At 41.0% G+C, this 12,035-nt stretch overlaps 1 protein-coding gene across 1 annotated transcript in view; it reads left to right on the top strand.

Moving 5' to 3' along the window:
* Positions 1–12,035, top strand: part of pou6f2 (POU class 6 homeobox 2) — a gene marked incomplete at its 3' end in the record, with an annotated part of 71,173 nt that overhangs the window by 22,663 nt on the left and 36,475 nt on the right. The window contains exon 4 of the mRNA XM_079259430.1: positions 2,434–2,653. Coding sequence (XP_079115556.1) covers positions 2,434–2,653 — 220 coding nt within the window. The remainder of the gene's footprint in view (positions 1–2,433; positions 2,654–12,035) is intronic.

Below are 12,035 nucleotides of genomic sequence, written 5' to 3' on the forward strand. Positions count from 1 at the left end.
ATGTGCCGTTTCGATTTGAGATTAAATTTAGTTTAAAAAAAAGCAAGATTAAACATGTGTCACTTGCAGCGAGCAAACACGTAGCCTTTGTTAGTCTCCTTTGAGGATTTCTTTCAGCTCTCGAATTATTAATTCATTTTTTTAAGTTAATGGCAAATGTCATTTGTGATGCTCTCAGAAGCGTCAGATTGTCATTTGTTATGCACTGTTGTGTGTCAAAGCAAATGTTAAGAAAGAAGCATCCTTTTAAGCAAGAGTGTGTGAAACACTCTTGCCAGCAATTTTCACCTTTCCAAGCATTTTATCCTTTCAACAACCCAGAAAGATAAACAAGTATGAGTTTGTTTCTGCGTGCAGGTATTGTGGCCCGAGATCTGGCTGTGATCACATGTATGTCGGAGTGGATGCAGGCTCTCCGCACCATGCAGGGTTATCACAGTGACACGCCTGTCACCTAAGAGCACCAGGCTTGAGAGCAGGGTGGGCGCTTCGCACCAGTCAGCCTGTTCTGCATCCCGTACAAGCTGCAGACACACCATGCAAAACGAAGCAGATAGCTGACAATTGGAGTTAAAGGCTTGTGAACTTTAGTCGCAGCGGAGGAGTCAACACAGTGCAGCCAGGCTTACCCAGCAACGTCCACAGCAGCCTGCTTTACTGTGGAGACAACACAAGCTGACATCATGCTTTTATTATTTTCTTCCTTACTATTCAATTCCTTGTTCAAGCTGTGATTTTGTTGGACTTTGCAGCATCTTCAGCATCTCTTGTCTGATGTTTCTTACACAAAGCAGACTGATGTGTTCAAACGCTGACATAATTTGGAAAAGGTTTTATTAAAATGAGTTAAATTGAAGAAGCCATTGCCTGCGTAGGTATACGGATTTCAGCCTTTATACAGACAGCAGCACTTCTGGCTGTGAACTCTTGATAAAACATCTGTAGGTGTTAAGCCATTCCCATAGAGGATACATTTCAGGAGTCTTTTTACAGTGCAAAATATCTCAGAGAGACCTCTGATAACATATCTGTTCCTCTGCGGGTATGACTGCTCCGCTTTCACTAAACTAATATTAATGGAAAAAAAAAACAAACCCAGAAGAAGAGATGAGAATGATGCGTTATTTTCCTCATCAAAAGAGCAAAATACTGCTACTTTTTAAAAAAAAAAAAAAAGTTGGGAGTATTTCAAGCACATTATTCTTTGATGTCTGTGACTTGTTCAGGGGGATGAACCCTGAATCGCTCTGCATTTCTGTGAAAGGAGGATTCTCAGCTCCTTCGCTGAGAGGAAGTGTGATGTCTGATTTGATGTTAGTCTGTGACACAGCAAAGCAGATTATTCAGCTGCAAGCTACTTCATCCATCAGAACACACTGATTAGTGATGAAGTCAACTAGCATCTGCTGTAATGATCTCAATGAGACAACTCTGCCTGTACTCACCATGTTCATGTAATACCTTAAGTCATTACTTTTTCTGGGAATAAAATGTCTTCTGCAGTCTAGTCTAATAATTATTCCTCTGGGGGCAAATATGTCTGTTCTTTCTGTGCGCACACCAACAGTTTAGATAAGTGCTATCTGGACAAAGGTGTAGTGTCCGGGCGCTATTTGTTATTTGAGCACAGATGAGCTCTTAAATGAAAAATCATTAGATAATAATGATGATTAGTGGGTGGTTTTAACATCATTACATGCATTATTTGCTCTATAGAACATTTAGGAGCATGCAAACAATGCCTGCTCAAGCCTGATTGGTTAACTTTGCTCGAGCTGCAAATGGAAACAAGAAACCTTGCAGCGACAGAAATCTTGTACATTGTCACATTCTCATGAATGAACAGAAAAAAATGCATGTTACAATTTTGAAAAATGGTTGATATAATTATGTTAAATATTACTTCATTAAAAATGAGTAATTCAAGTTACTGATATGTAGCACATCTTTAATGCTACGTCACATCTCATTGCTTTGGACTTATTAACATTTCACACTTCATAATGATAGTGATATAAAATGCCTCGACCCTGAGAGAAAGTTTTATTTCATTTCACAACTATTTACTTTAGGATTTTATTCTGATAAGATGCTTTAAAACTATGCTTTAGAAAAATTTAAATGAAATCTTTGTCGTCATTTACAATAAGAGATTAGTTGGGGAGCGATGCAGATTTATTTTTAACTTTATAATACAAAACTTTATGATACAAAAAGGTCAGTCTAATGTAATGGCAAGTAATCCAAATAACTATAAATTTTATTTCATGAACATCTTAAAGGACAAAAAAAAAGAGGTCTGGGTGATGTAAAATGTCTTGCAACCCATAACTCGTCATATATTTTTGCGAGTGTGAAAGAAACACAACACTTCCATGTTTATATAACCAATGATGTAATCTGTCTTTATGGGTGCATATGTGTCCTCTCCAGTCTCTCCTGGTGGCCCAGCAACTGGCTAATGCAGTGGGTGGCGTGATGTCGGGGGCGGCGCCGGGCATGAACCAGCCCATCCTCATCCCCTTCAATGCAGGCGGACACCTGGGTGGGCAGCAGGGCCTAGTGCTCTCTCTGCCTACAGCCAACATCCAGAGCCTGGTGGCTGCTGCCGCTGCAGGGGGCATCATGACACTCCCCCTCCAGAACCTGCAAGGTGAGAGAAAGGGCAGAGAACATCAATGTGATATCCGTGGAAAAAAAAAAAGTGGAAAATAGCCCTAAAAGAAACTGATGTGTTGACTTTTCTTATCGCCACAAAACAGAAAAATTAGCTTCTGTATTCTTCATGATGATGCATTGAGCACTAGGCATCAGAGACTATTATCAATGTACTAGCAATGACAAGTTCTGTCCCCACTAAGAGTTTTACATTCATTTTCTGACATGGAACAACATTTTTTACTGTAATAAAATGTTTTTCAGAGGTCTTGACCAGGTAAGAATCCTTAGGGGGCTTGTATCCCAAAAAGCAGCTATCCTCAAATTGCCCAGAGGAACAACCGTATTAATTACAGGTCAGCGTTTTGCAGCGCAGCGCAAAAGCACTTTATGGCTCTTTCCTGTGCATAAGAGTGCACTGTACTTCACTTTTTTATCTCTTTTCAACCTCATCTGTCCATCCACATGGCTGTACTTATCCTTGCCTTTTAAACTTTAATGTCCAAGTGTTCTCTTTTGATCATAGTTGTAAATGGTTTTCATTTTAATGTTTAAAACATTGTCTCTTTTATACCATTAGATTGAGGGATGGATGGGGAAACCGTCAGTCATAAATCTTAAATGAGAGATGCACTAATGTAAAAAGATGCCAGGCTACATGTAAAGCAGTGTGTTTTTAGGATGCCGATTACATTAATGCCAGTGCAGCACAAAGTGCAGGGAAGGCTCCCATCATGTGTGGAAATGGATGGACACATGCCTTGAGTGAGGAAATGTGGAGATAGAAGCCTAATGGACACAAACATGCATAAATAACAGCAGCCATCGCTGTGGGCAGAGCTTTTAATAAACCCACATCTATCCAGGAAGCTCTTCAATGTATCCATCAGTAGTGGATGATAATGGGCCCAGCAGGCTCGTCTGACTCACACGTCAACAGATCTTCCTCCTGGTGTGTGCAGGAACAACTCAGAGGCTTCAGTGATCTGATGAACAGATCGACAAACATATTGTCAGGGTGTCAGAAGTGGAAAACAAACACCTCTCAGTGATCCATATTGTCCTAACCCAGCAAACAGTCTGAATGCAGCTGATGAAATTCTCCAGCCATGAGAGATGGAGGGAGAGAGAACACTGTTGCAGAGAAATGCCTCAGTGACAGATCTTTTTTTAAGAGAGTGGACTGACAGACTGCCTGTTCGCACGTCCTCTTATCTGAAGGGGATGCATTGAAGGGACCTCCGCGGAGAGAAAGTGACACAAGTCACGAGTGAAGCTAAATGTCTTGACTGTGTCCAGGCCCCTCTGGCCATGATGCGCTCCTCCACTCTCCCCTGTCTGAGTTCATCACAACCCTGCTGAATGAGGCCTGCTGGCACAGCACCTCTGTCAGACAACTGCAGCACTGGCCTCTGCCCCCCCCCGCCCCCCTCCCCCCCGACGCTCCAGGGCTCCAGGCCTGATTAATCACACATATAATACAGTGTCGCGCTGTCACCAGGGAGCAGTCAGCTCATTTCACCACCTCTGGAGCAAGTGTGCTTTACAGCACTCACGCTGCTGGCTAATTAGCATCAGATCAGACACAAGACAAGCATGAGGCGCCGTAATGAGACTCTGGGAGGAGCTCGGCCAATGGCTATGTTTAAATGTAATGATGCAGCTAATGACCGGCTAATAAGGCTGTTTGTCTTGTGGAATGGGCGGTGTGGAGTGGAGGAATGGTGCTCTTTACACGAGAGCCAGGCTGTTCGAAGGCTTTGATGGCGCTTTCAATCTGCACTGTCAAATAAAATGTTTCATTTTATTACAGTTTAAAATTAAGCTTTTTTTTTATATATATATCTAATTATTTCTGATTTTTGCATACTTCTAATGAAGCAAGCTCTAATGAGGGACAAAAAAAAAACCAAAAACAGACAAAAGCATTTTGATTTTCTGTTTTGATCAGCCAATCAAAGCTGCTTCTGTTAGAATAAGTGTAGACAGAAAGGAATAGGCTGGTCTTCTGTGAGTTTTACAAGGGCAGCCCTCTCAGACTGTGATGAATAACTATCACTGTAATGGGGTTGTGCTATAAAGTTGGAGCAGTTGCTTAAACAAAACTGAGCAGCATCTTGTGGCAGACTCAGTAAACACAGGCACCAGTGTAACTGGTTATTTGTCAGAATGATTTATGCCTGCAAACATGCAGTAAAAACAAATTCCCAATGAAACTAAACAAGGGGGAAAGTTATCTTTTGTGACAGAGTGCGTACAATTCTAGCTGACTTCACAGAGGCAAAACTAGGTTGGGTCATGCTAGAGGTCTGTAAATATGACGGCCGTTGAGACCAAAGAAATCATACTTGATTTTCACAATTTCCAATTTAAGTATGTGCGACACATGCAGACAAGATATCTGCAGATGTTTGTTCTTGGTTGCGATGCCAACTTTCTTCCGCATTTTAAATGGGTTTTCATTTCACAAGGATCGGTAACAAGCAAAGAATGATTACCGTACTTGTAAAACTAGCTGTATCAAAGCACTGTACATGTAATGCTCAATGGGAGGAAGCAGAACAAAGTCATCTGTCTACTCCTCTCCTCTATGACTCACTCAAAGGTAATGCAAGAAGCTAGTTTACTGGAGCACTTTCATATTAATAAGCATATCCTATCTTATTTGCTTTGAGCAGAAAGCCAGGCAGCGCATCACATCAGAGAGCCGAGTTCTAATGGTGAAGTGAGAGCATTGTTCCTCTGTACTCATCCACAGGAAACACAAAACAGCACTCAGGCTTCCTCATAAAGGTCGGCATCCCACTCACCTGCAGTAATGAGACCCCGTGTCAGTGCCAATCAAAGGCACGTCTGCCGTTTTGATGAAAACGCTCAGCGGTGTCGTTCTCTGGTTTTGGGTTTTGGCATGATACAAATTAGGGAAATCACTCTGCTCATTACACCACCAAAGGCTGGGCTCCTGGGGGAAGAGCCAAATGTTTCCACACTAGTTAGACATGTCAGACTGGATCTCTTCTGCCTCAGCTGACTGCTGCTCCTTTAAGAGGTTAGCTCACCGGGCCAGGCCACTGACTTCACCTTTGTCTGCTGTGGGAATGCCTCTGCATCCTTTTACCCATTACATTATCTCCAGTAAAGAATGTAGGCATCCTTTCTAAACTTGTTAGAAACATGCTGCCAGCCCATTGTGTCCATTTGTGGATTTATTTTAAGATTAAAAGAATAGGAAGCAGTTGTTTGTGCGTTACAGTGACCATGTGCAGGCAGACCACACTTCCTCACCTAAACATCTTCAGTCGTAACACGATAGACCAAGCCTAACCCTTCTCCCTAATCGCTGTTTAATTTGAGGTGTTCTCAAACAGTATGCATTCCACGTTGGGCTTTAATGATTTAACTTTACTGTGGTTGTAAGATGGCTCGCAGGGGAGAGAGCTGCATTAAATAAATAACAGTGATAAAATGTAGACCTCATACATTTCAAAGCTAATGCAACTAGCGGTGCAATAGGAGCAGCTGCACACAGTCCTGGAGCGGTAATTTGATTGATTTGTTGTGACAGCAGCCAAATAATTGAGAGTGAGAGATGCTGCCGGAGATGAAGCGCAGGCAGAGGCAGGTTCACCAGGCAGTCCCCGCAGATATGGCACCCGCGTTCTCATCTCCGCCATTGATATCTGCCAGTGGTTTATTGTTTGTCTTCAATAAGCAGCTGGGAAATGTGTGGGGTTAGTGCCGTCGTGACAGTTAGGTGACAAAAAGAAGAGAAAAAAAAAATCACCAATCGTAAAGCACAGAAGAGCATGGAGAGGGTGAGGATCAAACACCCAAATTTACACCAAGGCTCAGGTTTACTGTACGTACACACATTGACGTATACGCGCGCGCGCGCACACACACATACACACTCCCAGGTGACTGCTTTATGCTCACGTCTGTTTGGAAGCGAAGATGTAAGTAAATTTTACCACCTGCTGTCTCACTTGTTGCAGTCAGAGTGATCATTTGTTCCGGGTTCAGATTACACGCTTGTTGTAATTGCAGAAAAATAACAGCACAAATGATCCGCAGTGCATTTATGTGCTGCGTATGACTTTTTTTAATCTACCGAGACCTTTCTTTGCCTGGTAAGAAGCAGTCTTGTCTTAACCTTCTGGCTTGAGACTCGTGTTTTGTTCATGTGGATGGTGGCAGTGCAATGCCACAGGACAGAATGCTGCCAGAGCCTAAAATAGAAAGAAAGAAAAGAAAAAAAACGTGGGAGAGATCACGCTTCTTTATGGCAGTGTAGAGGAGGACAATAATATTATTAATCAGATGTGGCTGTGTCTGCTCCTCCCCAGCAAACCCTGACATCTGCCCCCACTGGTAAACACTGAGGAAGGCTTTCTGCAGACCTGCTGCCATAAACACACAGTGTGTGCGGTGCACACTGCCTGACTGCCCTGTGTACACAGGCTGTATAGTGCATTTATTTTAAAAGATTTTACTCAAGGAGACTGTAAAGCATAGTGCACGTGGAGAGGTTAGTTTTCTGAGTTAAGAGGTCAAATTAGAGCATCTTTGAAATTAGCATGCAGTTATATGAATAATGGCATCCAGTTTTTCACATTTGTGTGTTGCTTTTAACTCAGCAACACCACTGCTCACTTCTAGATTAATTCAGTCAAATAAATAGATATAAATAAACCTAAATTAACTGAACATCCTCTCATGCTCTGAAAACATATTTTTTTCTTATTTAAGAAACAATATAGGTTGCAAATATTGATTTAAGTCTTCCCAAAAATCATGCATAATCAATTGAATTAAACTTTTCATTATCAATTTTATTATTGAGCGGTCCAGTCAGTGACCATCCAGCAAATGAGCAGTATTGAATACTTTATAAATTACAACACATATCAGTGTTGTTTCAATGATATTTCACGGCTTGTAAAATGCTTCCAGTAAATGCCTTGACCGCTTGACCCCAGGGTTGTTTTGTTAAAATTACATCTCACTTTTTGCCCCCCCCTCTTTTCCGGCCACACTGTATTTGAAAGATTTGCTAAAGGTCTGCCATATTGCTGAGATGCAATTCAGGAGCTTTCAGCAACAATCTGAACTCAAGCATTTTAAATGAAAATTGATTTGTGATTTACATGGTCAGCGAGGGGAAAATGAACTTATGAAATGCTGTAAATGAAATATTAGACAAGGTGCAGTGGGAGAAAGCAGACAGAGATGGTAATCTTGTGGAACTGGAATTCCTGCCTGGCAGAACTGGGTGACATTTTACATTTATCTGTGTTCTGCATGAGTTGTAATGTTAATGGTAATTTTATGGGACTGAACTGGAATGAAAATGGTGTTATCACCGGTTGCTTCAAATGTAGAATTGTGTAAAACGGTATAGCTGCATTCTTTATTTCCTTTTTCCCCAGTAATGGGAGTTATTGCACGATCTGCCGTTGGAGGTTAAACGTGTGTATTCAGCCCGTTTTTATCAGCCTGTTCTACTCAGAGCTTCTTATATCTCACATTTCCCACAGGATGAAGCACACAAGCTGCTGTATTTTGCCATTAGTGTAAACGCTACATTTGTTTGTAAAAAATTTTCACCTTTATTTCTGCAATTCTTTTTGCTTTTTTGGAATAATTCTCTGTGTACTTTTATATCACATGCAGTTTGGCCCTCTTTTGTTGCACATTTTTTTTAAGAATGTGGCCAACTTGTTTTCCAGTGGTTTATCATAATGAAGATACTGCATGTTCAACAATATGTCATATATCCTCATTTTCAAATGACTATTTACATCATAATGTTAACAAACATGTCAGCATTGATCTATAATGGGTTTAATAATACAAGCAAATCAATGTAACATTACGCTCAATCAATACTTCCTACACAGTCCAGATGTTTTAATTTTGCCCGATATCTGGTGTACTGAATATTTCCTGTTTCCACTCTGGTGGTGTGTATGTATGGATTTTTACAGAGCTTGCTCTCCCACATTTGAAGGAGAAAAAAACAAAGAAATGAAAAGAATGAATGCTGTGATGCTGCAGCACAGAAGCTGTAGGAATCTGGGATGCAGCCCGGATCAGACAGAGGTCATTTTTAAACACAGCTCTCCAGTTCCCAGTGTGTGAAACCAAAGACTCTGTGGTGACATTTGTCAGCAGATGGTATGGAACCGAACCCCTCACCAGTGGGGACGTCTTAGCTGCTGCTAAAAGCTCTCTGCGGTTACTAATTGCTGACCAGAGCCTAATTACCTTAATTAATGGCAGAGGTTTCTTGGGGCCAGATTTGTGGGGGCTTTTATCAGTATCAATGCAGCTTAAAAGGTCCCGCAGGAGGCCTGAGGAGTGTGTAAGTCCCGTGGGTGCTATTTCTATACTAACTGCAGACACATCACAGATGGATCCTGTGGCATCAGTACAGGACAGTGTGTTTAGAGAGAGGTATCTGTTACTTCCAGATCAGAAGAAATCCTCACTTAAGAGGGGGGAAAAAAGCTTTTCATGCTATTCGCTGAACATATTTTCCTCTCCTCTCTCTCACACACAACACCGTATCCTGAATTACACTGTCGTAATTCGCAATGACAAAGTAGACTTAGCACCTTTTTCCACAGACCGTGGGGGGTTTTGTTCAGTGAGCTCTCACTGTGAAATTAGCCCCCGTGCTTTCATTTTCCAGCTGCAGTGAAATGGTTAAAAGACACAGACCAGCCAGTATGAAAATAGGACTGATTCAACAAAATCTGCTCCTCTCCTGTGCTTTCTCCTGTCCTATCCAGCAAAATAAAATAAAGAAAAAAATAAATAAACTCCCCTCTCTTCTCCCCCTTTTTTCTTACTATCCTCTCTGCCTCACCCCTCCCCCAGCCCCGTCAGGCACCTTGTCCGCATCTGAAAAAGGCTTGTAAGTTTCGGGTGCATACATTTCTTTTGATGATATATTGTCCCGGTGCGGAATTTCATTTACTGCCGCTGCCCTTTGCTGAACCTGTTGCTAGTCAGTGAGCACGATAAGCGTATAAGTAGCATGCTACTTCATTCATCATACATCGTTCTGGGCTCTCAAATATCTCATATGTGATTCAGGAAGAAACTACTAAACCGGCACAAAGGATCCCACCAGGATCAGCTGAGGGTCCATTAAACACTGTGTACAAAACACTGCACACTGCATACACGTTTTCTTTGTTGCATCGACAAAACATTAGCTCTGCAAAACATTAGCTCTCATTTTATGGTGTACACTTTGTTTATGTAGCAAGGGGGGAAATGTATCTCAAGTGCAGTGCTCATGTAGAACATAATTCCATTCACATTGCATGCACATTTGAATGCATGCATTTCGAAATCTGTTTTTTCCCTCAGTCATAGTGTCTGCTCTGTGTTGTATTAAACAGCATTAATAATCACAAGAGGCTCAGTGTCACTCAGAAGTCTCCACATCACTAAGGCAGACAGTGTTGTGCTGCTGGGCATGTTGTGCTGTGTGAAAGTGCTTACACGCTCCCTCAGACAACCAAAGGGAATAATTAAAGACAGAAGATGGAGGCAGAAGAATGGAAAGCAAATCCCATTGTTTGGGGTTATTTCATCCCACTGAATTTCTTTCTCTCACTTTCTTTTGCTCTCTTCTCACATTCTTCCCCAAATGCACTGTGGGTATGTGGCACGTTATCAAAAGCATATGTAAGCGAAGCAGCGCAGAACAAAAGCCTTATGATGTCCCCCTCATACCCACATTGGCTTTTGATTATTCTACAATCATTTTATATCTGTGTAAGAAGGGAAGGAAGGGAAGCCTTAATAACCCCATAATATACAATACTGTAGCTGCTCAGAAGCCACAGAGCAAGATGTGTTTTTGACTATTTGAAAACAAGTTGCTTAGTGCTCTTTTGCTCCCTTTTTATCTAATGGTGTAATTCTTCAACTCTTCAATTTCTAAGTTGCTACCAAAATAATCTACAATGAAATTCAAATTTTAGGTGAACAAGACCATTAGGGCAACTCTACTCCACTCCATTTCCAGCGCAGTAAATGTAGCCCCTCAATCTCTCTCAGCTTTTACTGTCAGTCAGAGAGCACTCAGTCATCTCCGTGCATCAGGCCCGCAATATTGATTTTTCCACCCACTGAAACAGCCGCATGAACATAAATTTTGCATGAGGCTTTTACTCGCGGCCTCCGCTTTGGTCTGACGACACATGATGGGACCATGAACACGCTGTAATAACCCAGTCTGTCCCGCCAGGCAGACAGGCTCCTTTCTTTGAAAAAAAAAAGGGGGGGTAGTCCAACACCTTCTGGACTTTGAAGGACAAATGCAATAGATCCCTCTCTGGGTTTTATTGGAGTAAACACTTTCTGTGTTGGGCTCTACTTGAAATGCAAGTTAAACTGAAGAAAAGTCCAGAAAAATAGAGATCTTTTAAAATGCTCAGGTTTGTCTTTTAAGTTAATTTCATAAAGTGTTTGGAGCTAACAGAGTGTCAAGGTTTATTTTAACATTTAAACCTGTATTACTCAAGTTTTCTTAGAAGAAAAGCCCTTTTAAAAGTGTGTTTTCTTTAAAATTAGTGCGATTTGCATTTGTGATGCAAATTAGTAGGTGAGTCTTTAATCACTCAACAGATCAGGTCCAAGCAGGTCAGTTTAAAAGGCAGGTCAGTTTTTTTATTTTTTTTTAATTTTCCAGAAAATGGTTCTAAGAATACACTGTACTCTGTAAGCAGCCCCTGGAGTTTCCTCTACTACACTTTGGAAATCAATAACAAAGTGTAAGCAACACCAAAACGGCAACATTATCGAGTACATGGGGATTTTTGTGTATGTCTAACAACTCCATGAAGAGGATTTCATTCTTTGAAATGCTTCCCCAAAAGTGAGAATCCTTCAACAATGCTTGATATTGCCTTGCATCACAAAGTGAAAGCATTATCTCTGGATCCCTACAAGTGATGCAGCTTATTCTCTAAAATCCTGTGGCTGGGGCTCTGCTCAAGTCTTATCTGTGATAAATACATTCATACGCTAAAGAAAAGGCTAAATTTACAACAGCTACTCAAACAACTATAGACTGAAAAGGATAAAATAATAAATAAAATTGTGTTAAATAATATTTATATTTTAAAATGATAGTTAAATAAAACATTGCTTGTGAGTTTAATTGAGTTGAAAATAATGGTAATTATAATATTTAAAAAAAAGAAATAATACTGGTCCAAGACAAATTAGAGCACTTTGCTGATGAGCAGTGAGCAGAAGTACTTGTCAGCAGTCATGTGAGCGGTCTGACTGAGAGTTACAGAAAACACTTGAATGCAGAGATTAGCCCTAAAGAATGTCCAACAAAATATTTGTTT

The sequence above is a fragment of the Telmatherina bonti genome (genome assembly GCF_933228915.1).
Source record: "Telmatherina bonti genome assembly, chromosome: 20".
Classification (NCBI taxonomy): domain Eukaryota; kingdom Metazoa; phylum Chordata; class Actinopteri; order Atheriniformes; family Telmatherinidae; genus Telmatherina; species Telmatherina bonti.